The sequence below is a fragment of the Cynocephalus volans genome, chromosome 10 (genome assembly GCF_027409185.1).
Source record: "Cynocephalus volans isolate mCynVol1 chromosome 10, mCynVol1.pri, whole genome shotgun sequence".
Classification (NCBI taxonomy): Eukaryota; Metazoa; Chordata; class Mammalia; order Dermoptera; family Cynocephalidae; genus Cynocephalus; species Cynocephalus volans.
The window spans coordinates 27149795-27170516 of NC_084469.1; the positions used below are offsets into that span (position 1 = coordinate 27149795).

The window sequence follows — 20722 nt, forward strand, 5'->3', positions numbered from 1 at the left end:
AATGAATTTGGCCTAAGACAGATCAACAGTTGAAAAACATACAAGTTTTACCTGGCATGGGAGCCTTCTTAAGGAAATGAAGACACAAAGACACAGAGTTGAACACATGTACTGAATTGAACAAAGAGCAGTAGGTTGTGAAAAAGCAACTAAATTATGTGGGAAGACTAGAAGATAAGAGTTATTTTAACAAGGTCTGTACAAAATTCTCTCTCGGTCTCAACAACGTATCCTTGAAGATAAGAATATTGCTTCTCTTCTAGTATAGGCAAGGCATCTTTCACATGGAAATTTCATTTTCTGCTTTTAGGAAACAGAAGGAAGGTCAGATCTTCTTGCTCCATCTGTTTTTTTTAAGTGCCTTTAGCTCAAAATAACACTTATGCCAAAGTGGGATATTTTGAGGTGGTGTGTTCTGAACTCCTTCACATGCATACCATAGAATAAGAACTCTGTAGTTGACTGCATATGGTTGTCCCAGTGAGATGGTGATGGAAAGATGCTGCAGACACAGCTAAAGACTGTAAAGTTTCTTTTACGGCAAAGGATAGAGATACTTACAGGCACAGTTTGTTATATAAAGCAGGATACAGCACAGCATGTCCCACAGGGATTATACCAACAGAATGGATCCAAGGAAGTGTGTCAAACCATCCTGGTTTGCCTGGAACTGAGGAGTTTTCTAGACTGTGGGACTTTCAGTGTTAAAACCAGGAAAGATCCAGGGAAAGTGAGGCAGTTGGTCAACCTAACTGAAGAATATACTTTGCTATACTTACATCCTTTCCTGACCTAATTGTCCACCTGATCGTTGTGGACACTTTGGCTACACATCTGCCTGTTCATCAGGGACAAGTGAAAACAACCCAACAATTCCTGTTTATTGTGAGACTGTATAAAGTGAGGGTTAGTTTCCAAGGAGCCTTGTTCAGTAGGCCTGGACTTTGAGCAGTTGGGGTCCTCTCCTGAATTATATCATGGCTTAAGAATAATTATATGCAAAAATTACAAATACTATACAGAGAGATTCAGATATTAACTTTTGATTTTGCATATGGAGGAACTGTTGCATCCCTTGGCCAGGAATAAATAAGGGCCATGCCTCTGCCTGGATTCTCTTCTTCGGGACCCATTCTGTTCTTGCTCAATGGTGGTCCACTCTGAGATGGTCACTTATTTATGAGATTGTTTTATATCAGCTGTACAGTCTGAAGCCTTCAAACTGACATGGCTCCAAGTTTAAATTTTAAAGAGAAAGGCTTCATCAACATATCCAAAGATTGTGTCTTTTCTTTAACATATTCTACTAAATCTAGGCTGTGCATTTTTACCGAAGTGGTATTTATCAAAATGGCTTTCTATTCTGTCTCTAGCTCATCTGTATCTTGTATTTTTTATTTGTTTTGTTTTGCTCATCTTGTTTTTCATGTGCTTTGAGCTGTGGCAGGGAAAAACAGAAGAAAGAAGAATGACAGCATTGGGGGAGGTAGAGATAGCAATACGTTATGAAAATATATGAGGAAACCTTGGGGAGAAATTAGAGAATTCTAAGCCAGGGAAATGGGAGAGAATGGGTGAACTATTCTCCAAGTTGAAGTGTTTCTTCCTAGGTGGATTTCCAACTGTAAGAAACATATAATTCAAGGAACTGCCTGATTAGCAATTCCTTATCACCTGTATTAGTTTGCTAGTGTTGCCACAGCAAATATCACAGACAGGGTGGCTTAAACAACAGAAACTTAGTTTCTCACAGTTCTGGATACTAGAAGTCTGAGACAAGGTGTCAGCAGGGTTGGTTTCTTCTGGGGCCTCTCTCCTTGGTTTGTAGATGACCATCCTCTCCCTGTGTCTTCTCACATAATCTTCCCTGTGTACATATCTGTGTCCAAATTTCTTCTTATAAAGATACTCGTACTTGACCTGTTAGATTAGGGCTGACCCTATTGACCTCATTTTAATTTAATTACCTCTTTACAGACCCGATCTTCAAATACAGTCACGTTCTGAAGTACTGGGGGTTAGACCTTCAACATATGAATTTGGTGGGGGGGGAACACAACTTAACCCATAACATTACCTAAGCTATCTTTCACCAGTAGGGGCAAAATTGTGTTTTAGTCTGCCATTTTTATTACTACTGGATATTAAGTCAGGCCTTTGTTCAATTTACTCATTAAGCAAAGATTTGAAAAATCAGAAGAGTTAAAGTATATTGCTGCTTTGTTAAGTATATAATTAGCACTAATTGTTTTTTAAAAGTTTCCTCTCTGAAACTGGAAAGCTAATTTTCTTCCCAGAGGCTATGTGAATACACCATTTCTTCAATGATAGATGGAAAATATAATCTGTGTACATCAGTATTCTGTAGTCCTTGTTTTATTATACAAAGAAAGCTTCCTTAGCCAATTTCTTATCTACCTCAAGAGTAGACAAGAGCAGCAGCTATAGAGAACTTATTACATGAGATACTCAGGCCTTGTACATACACAGGATCCTCACCACAACCTGAGAGAGATAGGTACTACTATGACACCCATTTCACAAATGAAGAAACATGGGCACTGAGATTTTAGCCCAGACAGGCTCCAGAATGTGAGTTCTTAACCACTTATACCACTCTGCTTTCTAAAGTAACAGATGAGAATTTAACTGGGCTCATTGATACATCAAGAATAGCAATTAAGTGATATAGGCAGCTAAGAGAATCAAATATTTAGAAAAGCTCTTTAGCTCTGCTATAAATTTTTCTCTTTTGATCTCTAAGTCAGTTGAATAATGTTTTATGACTCATAAGCATGAATTCAAGTGTAACATGTCTCTCACATAATACATTTGTTTGCCTAAATGATACAAATGAGGAAATAAAATATTAACTTTAAAAATTGTGTGACAATGAAACATGTCAAAACTATGTCCCATTTTAAGCAAATTACTATTCTTTAGCAAAAAATTACTAAAATGGAACATGTTTTTTGCTAAACATGTTTATGACATGTTAATCATAAGAACCAGAAATTAACCTGAGCTAATATGGCTGAAAATGACATGTGCATAATCCGAGGACTTTAGGGAAAGTCTAGAACAGGGACTAGAAAGCATCAGGACTCTGTTTCTCTTTGATTTCTAGTTCATCTGTCTCTCTCTGTGGACAGACTTTCTCTGCATCCTCAGTTCATATGGAAGAATCTGGCCACCCAACAACTCTTAAGTTTACAAATGATGGGTGGCAGAATATACCAACCTGAATTAGTCCATTTCTGCTGCTTATGACAGAGTACCTGAAACTGAGTAATTTACAAAGAAATAGAATTTATTTCTTATAGTTTCAGAGACTGGGAAGGCCAGTGTCCAGGGAACACATCTAGTGAGGGCCTTGTTCTTCATGGTGGCTCTCCAGAGACTCAGGGTATCACATGGCAAGAATGGGCTGAGCAAAAGAGAGCAAACCTGCTCACTGGCTCTCCTTATAAAGCCATCATATCTACGGCCATGACCACCTATTGAACCATCAATGGATTAATCCATTCACAAGGGTACAGTCCCCACAATCTAATCACCTATTAAAGGCCCCACCTTTCAATTTCCATAATAGGGTTTCCCACCCTCTTAACACCGTTACAATGGAGATTAAGTTCCAGTATGTGAACTTTGGGGGATACATTTAACCCATAGCACACCTCAAAGAATGCCACTTTGGTATAAGGATTACTTTAAGCTAAAGGCACTTAAAAAACATCACATACAACAAGGGCATTCTAATCTCCCCTTTTCTTCCTGAAAATAGGAAATAAAAACTCTCATGTGAAAGATGCCCTTCCTATGCCAGGAGAAAGGAAACATTCTTCAAGGGGGAGTCTTAGCCAAGAGAATTCTATACAAACAGGCCTTGTTAAAATAATTCTTATCTTCCTTTTAGTTTCCCTATGCAATTTAGTTGCTTTCCCACAATTGCCTCTTTTTGTTCAATCTAATATGAAAATATATAGATTTTGCCACTTTGGCGGGGAGGGGTTCTTTGTTTTCTTATGAGGGCTCCCATGTCAAATAAAACATATTAAATTTTATGCTTTTCTCCCATTAATCTACCTTATGTCAATTTAATTCTCAAGTGTAGCCAAAGAGGGTAGAGGTAAAGTTTTGCCTCCCCTACTCATTCACAACTCCAGCCCCACTTGGAGATCAGCTGGCTGTTCCTCGATTTTAATCCCCAAGTCCCAGTGGAGAGAATCTGAATGACCTCGCTTAGGTTAAGTGTCCTCCCCTGGTCCAATCATTTATGGCTATGGAAGTTGGGCCGTGCAGTATAAATTTGGTTACCTCTGTGCTTGGAGCAGGGGAGGAAATCACTGACTGTGAGCTGGGCTGACACTTCAAGAGGAGTGCACTCAGAAACTCTTGCAGTGCTTGATCATTTCTATCACAGGATATTTTCTATCTCATAGTGAGGTATATAGGTCAAGAATGTAATGTTCCTGACCCATCAAATTGGCAAAAATCCAGATGGCAATAACACTGATGGTGAAGCTGAGGAGAAATAGCCACTTACACATTAGTTGTGGGAGTTCAAAAGAGTACAAGCCCCATGTCAAACCTACAAAAAATACAGATGCATTTACCTTTTAAACTAGCAATCCCACTACTGGAAATGGCCCAAGAGCATAAATGTTTGCAGTTCCTACACTTTCCAAAAAAGAAATATCATAGCTATAGGCAAAGGATATCTTATTGCAATAACAGAAGATGAAGAAACCACCCACGATCCCTATCTCTTACACTCCAATATTGAATGTAGCCAGTCATGGAACACACTTGCTTTTATATGCCATATACCAATAGGAAAACTGCATTCAATTTTTAGAACTTTTAATTTACAGGCAACATTTTAGGATTGCTGCTATTTCATACTGGGCAGAAAAGTCTGCCCTATATAATGCTCATGTGGACTAGGGAAATTGCTCCAAAAATATCTAGTTCCTGTGGTGTATGATGTTGGAGATGCCATTGGTCACCTCTCTGCCACACAACCTGCAGAGCAGCACTAACATGAAAATGCTTTATTTAAGTGATAAGTAATTATATAGAAACATTTTGCAGCCAATATATTTCATGCATTTGGCTGAATCCTTGGGAAAATCCCAGTAAAGAACATGGTTTTAATTCAATCATTTATCCTCTTTTTTCTGCAGTACATCTCTTCACATATTGCAGACTTTAAAAGTGATATGTTTGAGGAACTCCTTAAGCACCTTTGCCACTGTGCAGATGAATTCCGGGAGGTCATAAAAACTGACATGCAGAGGCAGATGTTTGCTGCACTCTTCCTTCATTGTGACTGTGGGAAGGTATGTTAAGACCTTTAAAGAATTGCTTCTCAAACTATTTGTTGTGAAACCAGTTTTTAGGTTGTTGTTCTTGATGATGTTTTAAATTTCCAATCTGTTGTGGACTGATACTGAATGAAATATTTTACTAGGAGGAGGAAGGACATATAAAATACAGTCTACACCTTTATCAGATTAAAATATGATTTATTCTCATTTACTTTCACAAATTGCTATAAACTTTTCTAGTTGCTATTTTCAATTTTTGTACCTTTCTCATTACAGACTGGCACCAGCCTGCAGACCACACTTTGAGTGGCACTGCATTTCAGAATTTATAACTTGTTTCTAAATCTATCTCTTTCCCATTCTTAAGTCGATGGGCTGCTTAAAATTGTTTTTGCTTACTCTCTTTGTTGGTGGTTCCTGCAAAAAAGAGCTGCTAGAAATAGATTACTACTTTTATTATGGTGATTCTTAAAAATAAGAAGACTTTATATCAAAAAATGTTTCTGAGAATGGGGTTTGGGAGGACACTAGTGTTCCAGGATACCAAATGGACTTACAAAAATGGGTACAAACTTTACTGAAATATATTTTTTTATGAACCTTATATTTGTTTGTTTGCATCCCCATGTTCCAGAAAGAATTTAAAAAGCTCACAAGAATAGATAAAATACAACAAAGTAATGTAAACTAAAAGTAAGATGAAAGAAGAAAAAATAAGAGAGGAAATACTATATGAAGCTGAGAACAAAGCCCAAAATGCATACATATCACAATGACATTGTACATTGTCTACAACTTTGAATCTAAGCTTCCTAGCAGTTAACATGAAAAGGGAAACATGACCCAACACACTATCACCAATATTTATAAGATAAATACAAGCTGGCGCTAAGAAGTACAGAAATTTGGGGTTCAAAATATAGCCAGGAGTTTCTCCTAGAGTTACTCAACACAGGGGCCATGTGTGATGAAATGAACATCCTTTATGCTGGACCGGTAATAAATGAAACAATGACCTTTTTTTAGGGCAATTTCTTATAACCACCTTAAGTATAGGCAAATGATACCACACTGGACTGCAATTCTGAAAATGTAATTCTGAAGGGAAACAATACATTACAATCTAGATTCTCAGATCTCTGCTAATTTAGTTTAAGGCAAGAATATATTTTATGAAATCTGAAGTGTCTATGTGTCTTTAAGGCAACCCTCCTTGAATATTGCTTCCTTTAACAGACCTTGTAATAAATATTAGGTGACATGGACAACAAGATTTTACTCCCTGGTGAAATGCCTGGAGGACAACTGTTCTCTGTTGGCCAATTTAGTACCAACTCATGTGCCATAACAAACATAGTGGGATAATATTTAGAGGAATTAACTGAGGTTTGATTGTGCTCTTTGCTTTATTTCTCATCAGTCAAAAAGCAGTTATGTACTGATCTTAGAGGTGTAGGGGTAGGAAAACTCCACCTCCGTCCTCTTAGGGTCCTGGCTGGATCCGATAATTAAATTGACATAAGATAGATTAACAGGCAATAAGGATACAAATTTACTTCCAAGTTTTACTTGGCATGGAGCCCACATAAGAAAATGAAGGTCCAAAAAAGCAGAGAGTCAGTTACTTATACACTGTATTGGACAAAGAATAGTCAACTGTAAAAACATGACTAAATTATGAGGGGAGGCTTAAAAGATAGATGAGTTATTCTCACAAGGTCTGAACAGTATTCGCTTGGTCTCAAATTCTCATCCTTGAAAATAAGGATGGCCCCTTATTTTCTAGTATACAGAAAGTGCTTTCACGTGGAAATTTCATCTTCAGTTTTTGAGAAACAGCACAAAAGTCAAAGTGATCTTCTTGCACCTGTTGTTTTTCAAGTGTCTTTAACTTAAATAGTAAATATGCTAGAATAGTATATTTTAACTCCTTCATTTTCCCCATTCTGGAACTTCCCTTGAAGTTTCACATACTAAAAACTGTTGGTGGCTGTGGAGAGGAGAATCAGGCTAGTAGCTGAGTGGCAAGAGATCTGTAAAAGGAGAGAAGAACGTAAATTGGAACAAGATGAAAATAATGAATCTAAGTATATTGTCTCATTGAATCATTCTTTTAGTCATGAGACTAGTTCAGGTCAATTAAGCAATTGTGTATCTAAAATTTTAGGAGGTGATGTGTTAGGTGGACTCCCATTTAAGTTAGGCCTTTATATGGTATGAGAAGACAGGTATTTATTTGGAGGCATTTCTATGGAAACAAAAGAAAAACAAAGGTTAATGTTTGGAGCAAATTATAAATCCAGTTTTTGAGTCCAGAGAACAGTGAGTTGAGAAGATTTTAGATGTTGGCTTCAAAGTATCTCCAATTTGAATATCTCCAGTGATGTCTGAATGGCCCAAATGGCAACAGGCATAAAGGCTGTCTGTATATGACCTGTTGTGATGATTTCTTGGAAGTTATATCAGGTTGTCCAGCTTCAGCTTGGTAGGGAATTAGGAAAAGGGCAGTTTTAATTTTTAGTGATTTCAAGCCAGAAAGGTGGAAGAATAATTAGAAAAGATAGTTATTGACAAAATGCACAAAATGGTAGGAGGCAGTTCACAAAGAGAAAAAGCACAAAGTCAGTGAACATGGATGGCAATTTCTCAGGTTCCTTAGGGTATATTATACTTTCTACTGAAACATAGAATCTTTCTTCCCACCACAACTTCCATTTTTTATCAAAGATAATAAAGATAAAATGAATTTCTTTGAAAAATAAGTCTGGTTTTATTAAACTTGGCCTGATTATCTATATAAGTGCAGCAAGAATAGTGATTGAGGAGGCTTCCGGTCAAGATGGTGAAATAGATGGTCCCCAGCATCACTCTCCCTCACAACTGATCAATTTACAGCTATTAAAAAGCAAAGACTTCCAACCTGGGACGGCTGGAGCTCAGGAGAAGAGGAGAGACCCACAGAGTTCGTGAAGCCGTAGCAAGAGGGAGAAGGGACCACTCCAACTGTTTTGAGCCCTAGTTGCTTCAGAGCCTGCCTGGTGAGGGGCAGGAAGAAGTTACAGCACATGGAGGAGGAGCTGGAAAAAGCCACAGCTGAGCCATTTATGTGAAGTTGCTTGGAATCTACAGGGGAGAAGAGGACCTCAGAGTGCACCATATCAGCCCCAACTTAAAGAGACCATTGACAGGGTTCCCATGGACCCCAAAAGGAGTAAGGGGCTGCAGCTGACTGAACAAAGGAACCACCCAGAGGCTGGTGAGTCATTGTGAGGGACCTGCACATGGCCCACCCCATGGGAAGTGTTTGAAGTGTGGAGAGGGAGTCTGACCAGCTGGAGGGTAACATCCAGGTACAGCATGGGCAGCCTTCACATCAGCACAAGCCCACTCAGTGGAGATTGGTCAAGGCCATAGTACTACAGAGGACACACTTTGCTGGAAAGACTCAGTCCTGGGCCAGAATTCCCACAATACCCAGGTGTATCTGACCTCACAAGACCTGGAAGTGATTAAAAAGCCAACAATTAAAATCTGATCCGCACAAAAACTCTCACAAGAGAATACATAGCAAAGTACCAATTTAGCTCGACCACAGGGCTCAAGTGCTAGACTCCACAGGAAGTTCCCCCAATTTTGGAATTAACCAAAGGACGACAAGTTAGTTCTACTGCAGAGTTTAAGTGGGGGTAGTAACAAAAAATTCAACATGGAACTGAAAAAAAACCCAAAAACCACAGACCAGAGACAAAGCTCTGATACTAAACAGTAAAAGTCTAACACCACCAAAGAACAGCTATAAAACCAAGAAGAAGTGCAGTCTCCTCAAATGCGCAGGCATCAATATAAAGACACAAAGATTGAGAAAGTACAGAGAACAACGGCACCATCAAAGCAAACAAAGCACCAGCAATGGATCCAGAGGAGCAGTAGATTTATGAAATGTCTGACAGAGAATTCAGGATAATTCTCTTAAGTACATTCAAGAAATTCAGATAGAAAGTTAAATTACATCTAGAAAACAGTCCAGGAGCATAATGAGAAACTTGACAAAAGAATTAGGTCAATTTTAAAAAGCCAAATAGAAATTCTAGAAATAAAGAATAAATTATATGAACTGAAAAACTCAATAGAAAGCTCTAACAGCAGACTTAAACTGAGAAAAGACTCAGTGAGCTCAATGATAAAACATATGAAAATTTAAAATCAGAGAAGCAAGACGAATAAGAAAAAGTGAAACAGAAATGCAGAAAATATAGGACTCCCTCAAGTGAAATAACCTCCTCATGATTGTCAAACCTGAAGGAGAGGGAAAAGGAAAAGATGTAGAAAGCATACTCAAGGAACTAATGGCTGAAAATTTTCCAAGTATTGAGAAAGATGACAGCATCCAGGTACAGGAAGCACAGAGGTGGCCAATCAAATTCAATCCAAGGAGGAACACTCCAAGGCACTTCATAATCAAATTATCAAAAACTGAAGACAAAGAAAAAATACTGAAAGCAGCAAGAGAAAAGAAACACATAACGTTCAATGGAGCCCCAATACGTCTCTTAGCAGATTTCTCAGTAGAAATGCTACTGGCCAGAAAAGAATGGGGTGGTATATTCAGGGTGCTGAAGGAAGAAGACTGTCAGCCAGGAATTCTCTATTTAGCAAAACTAACCTTCAAATATGAAGGAGAAATAGAGCCTTTCCCAGAGAAACAAAAGCTGAGGGAATTCATCAACACTGCCTTACAAGAAATGCTGAAGGGAGTTCTTCAATCTGAAAGAAAATGAAACTAAGGAGCAGAAAGAAAACATTTGAAGATATATAACTTACTAGTAAAGTAAGCTGACAGACACCTTCACAATACTGCAATGTTGTAAGGGTGGTGAATAAACCCTTTAACATCCTTAGTATGAAGACTAAATGACAAACTGAACAAGATAATAATATATACAAACCATACAAGAGGCAAGAAATATTAAAAGATGTTACTTGAAACAACAGAATGTCAAAAACTGGGTGGGGGGGATGGTAGTGAGGGATGATGCCAAAGCATAGAGTTGGCTTTGGTTTTTTTTTCTTCTTAGATATCAAGTTAAGTTGTTATTAGTCTCAAATAATCTGTTATAAATATAACATGTTTTTTGTAAGCCTCATGGTAACCATAACACAAAAACTTATGATACATTGTAGAAATAAATAAGTGAGAAATCAAAATTCACTGCTAGAGAAAACCACTAAGGAAGACAGTAAGATTGGAAAAAGGAAAAAAAGGATCAACCAAACAACCAGAAAAAAGAACAAAATGGCAGTAATGAATCTCTATATATCTCTAAATTTAACTGGATTAGGAGTGGTTCAATGGTTTATAAAGCAAGAACCAACAATATGCTGCCTACAAGAAACCATCTGAAAGTGAAGGGATGGAAAAAGATATTTCATGCAAATGGAAGCCAAAAAGAGCAGGAGTAACTATACTTTATCAGATAAAATAGACTTCAAGACAAAGAAAGTAAAAAATATATAAGGAAAGCCATTATATGATGATGAATGGATCAATTCAACAAGAGGATATATCAACTCTAAATATATATGCACCCAAATTCCAGAGCACCCAATTCTATAAAGCAGTCACTACTAGACCTAACAGGAGAAACAGATTCCAACACAATAATAGTTGGGGACTTTAAAACCCTGTTTTCTTCAAAGAATAGATCATCCAGACAGAAAATTAATGAGGAAACATCAGAATTAATCTCTATTCTAGGCTGATTGGACCTAAAGGACACATATAGAACATTTCAACCAACAGCAGCAGTATACCTCCTCAGCTGCACATGGAACATTCTCTAGAATAGACCATATGTTAGGTCACAAAAGTAGTCTCAACAAATTTTTAAAGACTGAAATTATGTCAACTACCTTGTCAGACCACAATGGAATAAAACTAGATATCAACAATGAAAGGGACACAAGAAACGGTATAAATACATGGAAATTAACATGCTCATGGCCTCACCAACCCTCAGGCCCCGAGGCAGCAGCACTGACCCAGCATCCTCCACAGGATCCAGGCCAGGAGAGACCCAGCCCCTGAGAGGCCCACCGCACTGACCCTCAAGCCCCAAGGTAGCAACAAGCAGCCGAATGTCAGTAACACTCCCTGGCACTGCTGCAGACACCAGGGTGGAACCAGTGGACCATGAAAGCCTCTGCCACAATGACTAAACACCAACAGAGAGATACTAGAAATATAAAAAACCAAGAAAGTATGACACCACCAAAGGAATATAATAACTCTCAAGTACTAGATCCTATAGGACAGGAAGTCCTTGAAATGACTAACAAGGAATTTTGAGCAATAATTCTAAGGAAACTAAAGAGATACAAGAAGACTCAGACAACACAACAAAATGAGAAAAAGTGTATAGGACCTGAAAGAGGAAATGTACAAAGAAATCAATGCCCTGAAAAAGAATGTAGCAGAGCTTGTGGAACTGAAGGATTCATTCAACAAAATAAAAAACACAACAGAGAGCTCAACCAGCAGGCTAGAACAAGCAGAAGACAGAATTTCTGACCTTGAAGATGGACTATTCAAAATAACACAGGCGGACAAAAACTAATAATAATAATTTTAAAAATTGAAGAAAATGTATGAGAGATAACAGACAACCTTAAATGCTCAAATATCTGAATCACGGGTATTCCAGAAGGGGAGGAAAAAGGAAATGGCATTAAAAGCGTATTCAATGAAATAATAGCAGAAAACTTCCCAGGTATATGGAGAGATACAGATCTTCAGATTCAGGAGGTTCAAAGATCCCAAAACATATTCAACCCAAAAAGGTCCTCTCCAAGACATGTTATAGTCAAATTGGAAAAACTCAAAGAGAGAATATTAAAAGCTGCAAGAGAGAAGCATCAAGTCACTGTAAGGGAGCTCCTATCAGACTAACATCAGACTTTTCATCAGAAACCCTAAAAGCCAGAAGAGAATGGATGATATATTCAAAATACTGACAGACAAAATTGCCAGCCAAGAATACTTTATCCAGCAAGACTATCCTTCTGAAATGAAGGACATATACTATGTTTCCCAGACAAACAAAAACTGCAGAAGTTCACTACCACACAACCAGCCTTGCAAGAAATTCTCAAGGGAGTATTGGGTCTGGTACCTGAAAAACAACCATCACGACCACGAATACTCAAGAAAGAACAAAAACCACCAGTAAAATAAAAATGCTAACAATAAAGAGAAAAAAAGTTTATCTACCATCCCAAGAACCAACAAACACAGAAGACAAACAGTAAATCAAAAAGAAAGGAACAAAAGATATTTAAAACATCAAAACAACATGCTCTCAAACAATGAATGGGTCAAAGGAGAAATCAAGAAGGAAATTAAAAAATTCCTGGAAACAAATGAAAAGGAAAATACAGTATACCAGATACAGCAAAAGCAGTTCTAAAGTTTATAGCAATAAATGCTTACATCAAAAAAGAAGACTTTAAATAAACAACCTAATATTACACTTTAAGGAGCTAGAAAAGCAAGAACAAACTAAATGCAAAATCAGTAGGAGAGAAATAACAAAGATCAAAGCAGAAATAAATGAGAGATTAAAAAAATACAAATGATCAATGAAAAAGAGTTGGTTTTTCAAAAAAATAAACAAAATTGTTAAACTTTTAGTTAGACTAATGAAGAAAAAAAGACTCTAATAAATAAAATCAGAAATGGAAAAGGAAACATTACAGCAGATAATGACAGAAATACAAAGGATCATAAGAGACTACTACAAACAACTATATGCAAACAAACTGGAAAACCTAGAAGAAATGGATAAATTCCTGGACACATACAACTTATCAAGGATGAATCATGAGGAACTAGAAAACCTAAACAGACTATTAATGAGTAATGAGATTGAAGCAGTTATAAAAAAATCTCCCAACAAAGAGAACCCCAGGATCAGATTGCTTTGTTATTGAATTCTACCAAACATTTGTGTAAAAACTAATATCAGTTCTTCTCAAAATCTTCCAAAAAATAGAAGAGGAGGGAATACTTCTAAACTCATTCTATGAGGCCAACGTTAATCTTATACCAAAACTGAAAAAAGATACAACCAAAAAGAAAACTGTAAACAATATCCCTAATGAACACAGATGCGAAGATCCTCAGCAAAATTCTAGTGGAATCCAGCAACACATTAGAAAGATAATTCACAGGAGTTTCAAGATGGCGGCGGCTGCGGCGGCTGGCGCGGAGTAGCTGAGGTGGAAAAGGTGGCCACTGGGCCTCAGGCAGCCGAGAAACTTGTGGACCTTCCTCTGGCCATCTCTTAAGGGAGGACTGCTGCTGCTGGCCGGTCGTGGGGGCTCAACGCCACTTTGCCCCCGGCAGGAGAGGCTGCCTCATTTACAGGCAACAGCTTTGAAGTGTGGAGCAGGAAAAGAACTGATTCTTAGCTGCAAAAGCGAGTCTTGAAACAGGGAACACGGTGCCAGGGCTGCTGTGGATGCAGCCAGGATCCCGGAGGCTGGGGCCGCACTGAAGGCGGCCAGCTGCCCTATTCAGGATTCGAGGTTTCAGGCCGGCATTAAAGAAGATTCCTGGGAGCGCCCGAGCGGCGCCGCGACTGAACAGCCCGAGGCGGCAGCGCCGAGAACACGGAAGGCAACAAACCAGAGACAAAGCTAGCGCCCGACCTGGCACAGCACTGTGAGTGATCCCTGGCACAGCTCTGTTCGGGGGGTGGATGCCCACGCGGCTCCCGCCTGCACCACCAGGCCACTCACTGCCCCGGTGCTGCCTCCATTTTCCCAGGTGCGGGCAGCTCCGCCCTGCTCGGCCATCACTGAGCCCATTTGCTTGGCCTGGCGCGGGGCTTTCCGGAGCCTGCGGGCCGGCCTCCTCTCCCACTCCCTCCGCGGTTCTCTGGCGGGGCTGGGGGTGTGGGGCGTCCCGACCAGTGTTGGGAGGGCTAGGAGGTACGGGCGGGCCGACTGTCACTCCACCACACCCTGGAGTCCGGCCCCGGTAAACTTCCTGTTACTGGGAGGCAGATACCATCTCTGCGACCACCAGTTTGGAAAAAAGCCTAACGAATTTCTGGTTGGGAATAGTGTGGTAGGAGAGTTCCCAGGTCCGCTTGAACCTGCCGGAGAGCAGGCTGCAGGCGGGCACTAGACTCGGTTTATACCGGGGGGATACAAAGGTGAACAAGACCCGAGAAAGATCTACACAGTGCTACAAAGGCACCCAGAGAGACCGGTCGTCTGTGCCTAGCAGAAACCTGGTAGACTTCCTGGGCGAGGTGGTGCTGAGCAGGGTCTTGAAGGCCCAGCTGATAGACGAGGGGTGCAGAAGACACACCCCAGCCCAGCACAGTGTGCACAGAGGGGGGAGACATGCGGCCAGGGAGGCGGAGACTCGACAGAAACCACACACCCTGTGGGGTCGCCACTGCACGATCTAACAGCCTGGGCCAGAGCACACGGAACGGGGAGAAGTCCTGTACAGAAAGTGAAAGCTCAACAGAGATCACACACCCTGTGGTACGTGATCCACCAGCCCAGCAGAGTACAAGCTGACCAGAAAGGTGGATCCCCAGAGAAGCCCAAGACCCGAGGCAACCACACACACAAGACACTAGAGGCCAACTGAGCAGTCACGGCGGGAGCCATACCAAATTGGCAACCACAGCAACATCCTAGTTAGTCATTAGTCTCAAACCGGTGGACTGTGAAACCCCCTGCCACAATGAATAAACACCAAAAAAAAAAACACCAGAAATACAAAAAATCAAGAAAGTACACCACCAAAAGTTAATAAATCTCATACTCTAGATCCTATAGAACAAGAAGCCCTTGAAATAACTGACAAGGAATTTCGAGTGATAATTCTAAGGAAACTGAATGAGATACAAGAAAACTCAGCTAGACATCATGATGAAATGAGGAAAAGTATACAGGATCTGAAAGAGGAAATATACAAGGAAATCAATGTCCTGAAGAAAAATGTAGCAGAACTTGCTGAACTGAAGAAGTTATTCAGCGAAATAAAAAACACAACGGAGAGTTTAACCAGCAGGCTTGTCGAAGTTGAAGAGAGAACCTCTGAACTTGAAGATGGGCTGTTTGAAATAACACAAGCAGACAAAAAGAAAGAAAAAAGAATCAAGGACATGGAAGAAAATCTGAGAGAGATATCAGACAACCTCAAGCGCTCAAATATCCGAGTCATGGGTATTCCAGAAGGGGAGGAAAATGGAGAATCCATTGAAAACATATTCAACAAAATATTGGCAGAAAACTTCCCAGGTATAGGAAAAATCACAGATCTTCAGATCCAGGAAGCTCAACGATCTCCAAACGTATTCAACCCAAAAAGGCCTTCTCCAAGACATGTCATAGTCAAATTGGCAAAACTCAGAGACAAAGAGAGAATCTTAAAAGCTGCAAGAGAGAAGCGTCAAATCACCTATAAGGGAGCCCCAATCAGGTTAACATCAGACTTTTCATCACAAACCCTAAAAGCTAGAAAGGAATGGGATGACATTTTCAAAATACTAAAAGACAAAGATTGCCAGCCAAGAATACTCTACCCTGCAAGGCTATCCTTCCAAAATGAGGGGCAAATAGTATATTTCTCAGACAAACAAAAACTGTGGGAGTTCACTACCACAAGACCACCCTTACAAGAAATCCTCAAGGGAGTACTGGGTTTGGTTCCTGAAAAATAACTACCACTGCCATAAAAACCTAAGAAAAATCTAAACCCGCTAGTACAATAAAAATGGCATTCATGAAGAGAAAACAAGCTAACAAAAACACTATCTACAATCTAAGGAACCAACAAACAAAGAAACCAAACAGTAAATCAGAAAGCAAGGAACAAAAGACACCTAAGACAACCAAACAACCAATAAAATGCTAGGAATAAATCAACACCTTTCAATAACAACTCTTAATGTTAAAGGCTTAAATTCCCCAATTAAAAGACACAGACTGGCTGACTGGATCAAAAAGCAGGACCCAACTATATGCTGCCTACGAGAGACCCACCTCACCCATAAAGATTCACACAGACTAAGAGTGAAAGGATGGAAAAAGATTTACCATGCAAACAGAAAAGAAAAACGAGCTGGAGTGGCTATTCTTATATCTGACAAAATAGACTTTAAACTAAAAACCATAAAAAGAGACAATGAGGGACACTACTTAATGATAAAAGGACTGATCCATCAAGAAGACATAACAATCATAAATATGTACGCACCCAATGTTGGAGCAGCCAGATTTATAAAACAAACTCTATTAGACCTAAAGAAGGAAATAGACACTAATACCATAATAGCAGGGGACCTGAACACTCCACTGTCATTATTAGACAGATCATCTAGGCAAAGAATCAGTAGAGAAACACAAGATCTAAACAAGACTCTAGACCAATTGGAATTGGCAGATTTCTACAGAACATTCCACCCAACAACCTCAGAATATTCATTCTTCTCATCAGCACATGGATCATTCTCCAGGATAGATCACATATTAGGTCACAAATCAAGTCTCAGTAAATTCAAAAAAATTGGAATTATCCCATGTATCTTCTCAGACCACAATGGATTAAAACTAGAAATTAATAACAAACAAAACTCTGGAAACTATACAAACACATGGAAATTAAACAGCATTCTACTTAATGACATATGGGTCCAAGAAGAAATCAAGCAGGAAATCAAAAAGTTTATTGAAACTAATGAAAACAATGATACATCATACCAAAACCTGTGGGATACTGCAAAAGCAGTATTGAGGGGAAAATTTATTGCATTAAATGCTCACTTCAGAAGAATGGAAAGATGGCAAGTGAGCAACCTAACACTTCACCTTAAAGAACTAGAAAAACAAGAACAATCCAATCCTAAAGTTAGCAGACGGAAAGAAATCATTAAGATCAGAGCAGAACTGAATGAAATTGAAAACCAAAAAACAATTCAAAAGATCAACGAATCAAAAAGTTGGTTTTTTGAAAAGATAAATAAAATTGACAAACCATTAGCATGGCTAACAAAAAAAAGAAGAGAGAAGACTCAAATAACAAAAATTAGAAATGAAAAAGGCGATATTACAACTGATTCATCTGAAATACAAGGAATCATTCGAGACTACTATAAACAACTGTACGCCAACAAATTTGAAAATCTGGAGGAAATGGATAAATTTCTAGACACACACAAGCTCCCAAAACTGAACCGTGAAGACGTAGAAAATCTGAACAGACCAATAACAATAAAGGAGATTGAAGCTGTTATCAGAAGGCTCCCAACAAAGAAAAGCCCAGGACCAGATGGATTCACAGCAGAATTTTACCAAACATTCAAAGAGGAATTGACACCGATTCTTTACAAACTATTCCAAAAGATTGAAACGGACGCAAATCTCCCGAACTCATTCTATGAAGCAAACATCATCCTGATACCAAAACCAGGTAAAGATATAACCAAAAAAGAAAACTACAGGCCGATATCCTTGATGAATATAGATGCAAAAATCCTCACTAAAATACTAGCAAACAGAATACAGCAACACATACGAAAAATTATTCATCACGATCAAGTGGGATTCATCCCAGGGATGCAAGGTTGGTTCAACATATGCAAATCAATAAATGTGATACACCATATTAATAAACTCAAACACAAGGACCATATGATCATCTCTATAGATGCTGAAAAAGCATTTGATAAAGTTCAGCACTCATTCATGACAAAGACCCTCTATAAGTTAGGTATAGAGGGAAAGTATCTCAACATAATTAAAGCCATATATGACAAACCCACTGCCAATATCATCCTGAATGGGGAAAAGCTGAAAGCTTTTCCTTTAAGAACAGGCACTAGACAAGGATGCCCACTCTCACCACTCCTATTCAACATAGTGTTGGAAGTACTAGCCAGAGCAATCAGAGAAGAGAAGGAAATAAAGGGCATCCAGATTGGAAAAGATGAAGTCAAACTGTCCCTGTTTGCAGATGACATGATCCTATATATCGAACAGCCTAAAACCTCTACAAAAAAACTGTTGGAATTGATAAATGATTTCAGCACAGTAGCAGGATACAAAATCAACACACAAAAATCAGTAGCATTTCTTTTCTCCAATAGTGAACATGCAGAAGGAGAAATCAAGAAAGCCTGCCCATTTACAATAGCCACCAAAAAAATAAAATACTTAGGAATTGAGTTAACCAAGGAGGTGAAAAATCTCTATAATGAGAACTACAAACCACTGCTGAGAGAAATTAGAGAGGATACAAGAAGATGGAAAGATATTCCATGCTCTTGGATTGGAAGAATCAACATAGTGAAAATGTCCATACTACCCAAAGTGATATACAAATTCAATGCAATCCCCATCAAAATTCCAAAGACATTTTTCTCAGAAATGGAAAAAACTATTCAGACATTTATATGGAACAATAAAAGACCACGAATAGCCAAAGCAATGCTCAGCAAAAAAAATAAAGCTGGAGGCATAACACTACCTGACTTTAAGCTATACTACAAAGCTATAATAACCAAAACAGTATGGTACTGGCATAAAAACAGACACACTGACCAATGGAATAGAATAGAGAATCCAGAAATCAACCCACACACTTACTGCCATCTGATCTTTGACAAAGGCACCAAACCTATTCACTGGGGAAGGGACTGCCTCTTCAGCAAGTGGTGCTGGGATAACTGGATATCGATATGCAGGAGAATGAAACTAGATCCATACCTCTCACCGTATACTAAAATCAACTCAAAATGGATTAAGGATTTAAATATACACCCTGAGACAATAAAACTTCTTAAAGAAAACATAGGGGAAACACTTCAGGAAATAGGACTGGGCACAGACTTCATGAATACGACCCCAAAAGCACGGGCAACCAAAGGAAAAATAAACAAATGGGATTATATCAAACTAAAAAGCTTCTGCACAGCAAAAGAAACAATTAAAAGAGTTAAAAGACAACCAACAGAGTGGGAGAAAATATTTGCAAAATATACATCTGACAAAGGATTAATATCCAGAATATATAAGGAACTCAAACAACTTTACAAGAAGAAAACAAGCAACACAATTAAAAAATGGGCAAAAGAGCTAAGTAGGCATTTCTCTAAGGAAGATATACAAATGGCCAACAGACATATGAAAAAATGCTCAACATCACTCAGCATCCGGGAAATGCAAATCAAAACCACATTGAGATACCATCTAACCCCAGTTAGGATGGCTAAAATCCAAAAGACTATGAACGATAAATGCTGGCGAGGCTGCGGAGAAAAAGGAACTCTCATACATTGTTGGTGGGACTGCAAAATTGTGCAGCCTCTATGGAAAATGGTATGGAGGTTCCTTAAACAATTGCAAATAGATCTACCATACGACCCAGCCATCCCACTGTTGGGAATATACCCAGAGGAATGGAAATCATCAAGTCGAAGGTATACCTGTTCCCCAATGTTCATCGCAGCACTCTTTACAATAGCCAAGAGTTGGAACCAGCCCAAATGCCCATCATCAGATGAGTGGATACGGAAAATGTGGTACATCTACACAATGGAATACTACTCAGCTATAAAAACGAATGAAATACTGCCATTTGCAACAACATGGATGGACCTTGAGAGAATTATATTAAGTGAAACAAGTCAGGCACAGAAAGAGAAATACCACATGTTCTCACTTATTGGAGGGAGCTAAAAATTAATATATAAATTCACACACACACATACACACACAAACCGGGGGGCGGGGAGGAAGAAGATATAACAACCACAATTATTTGAAGTTGATACAACAAACAAACAGAAAGGACATTGTTGGGGGGAGGGGGGGGAGGGAGAAGGGAGGGAGGTTTTGGTGATGGGGAGCATTAATCAGCTACAATGTATATCGACAAAATAAAATTAAAAAAAAAAAATAAATAAATAAAAATTTAAAAAAAAAAAAAAAAAAAGACCTAAAGAAGGAAATAGACACTAATACCATAATAGCAGGGTACCTGAACACTCCACTGTCATTATTAGACAGATCATCTAGGCAAAGAATCAGTAGAGAAACACAAGATCTAAACAAGACTCTAGACCAATTGGAATTGGCAGATTTCTACAGAACATTCCACCCAACAACCTCAGAATATTCATTCTTCTCATCAGCACATGGATCATTCTCCAGGATAGATCACATATTAGGTCACAAATCAAGTCTCAATAAATTCAAAAATATTGGAATTATCCCATGTATCTTCTCAGACCACAATGGATTAAAACTAGAAATTAATAACAAACAAAACTCTGGAAACTATACAAACACATGGAAATTAAACAGCATTCTAC

General features: G+C 38.8%; 1 protein-coding gene across 1 annotated transcript in view; it reads left to right on the forward strand.

Moving 5' to 3' along the window:
* Positions 1 to 20722, forward strand: part of EFCAB5 (EF-hand calcium binding domain 5) — a 144600-nt gene that overhangs the window by 75219 nt on the left and 48659 nt on the right. Inside the window, exon 7 of the mRNA XM_063109813.1 lies at positions 5187 to 5342. Coding sequence (XP_062965883.1) covers positions 5187 to 5342 — 156 coding nt within the window. The remainder of the gene's footprint in view (positions 1 to 5186; positions 5343 to 20722) is intronic.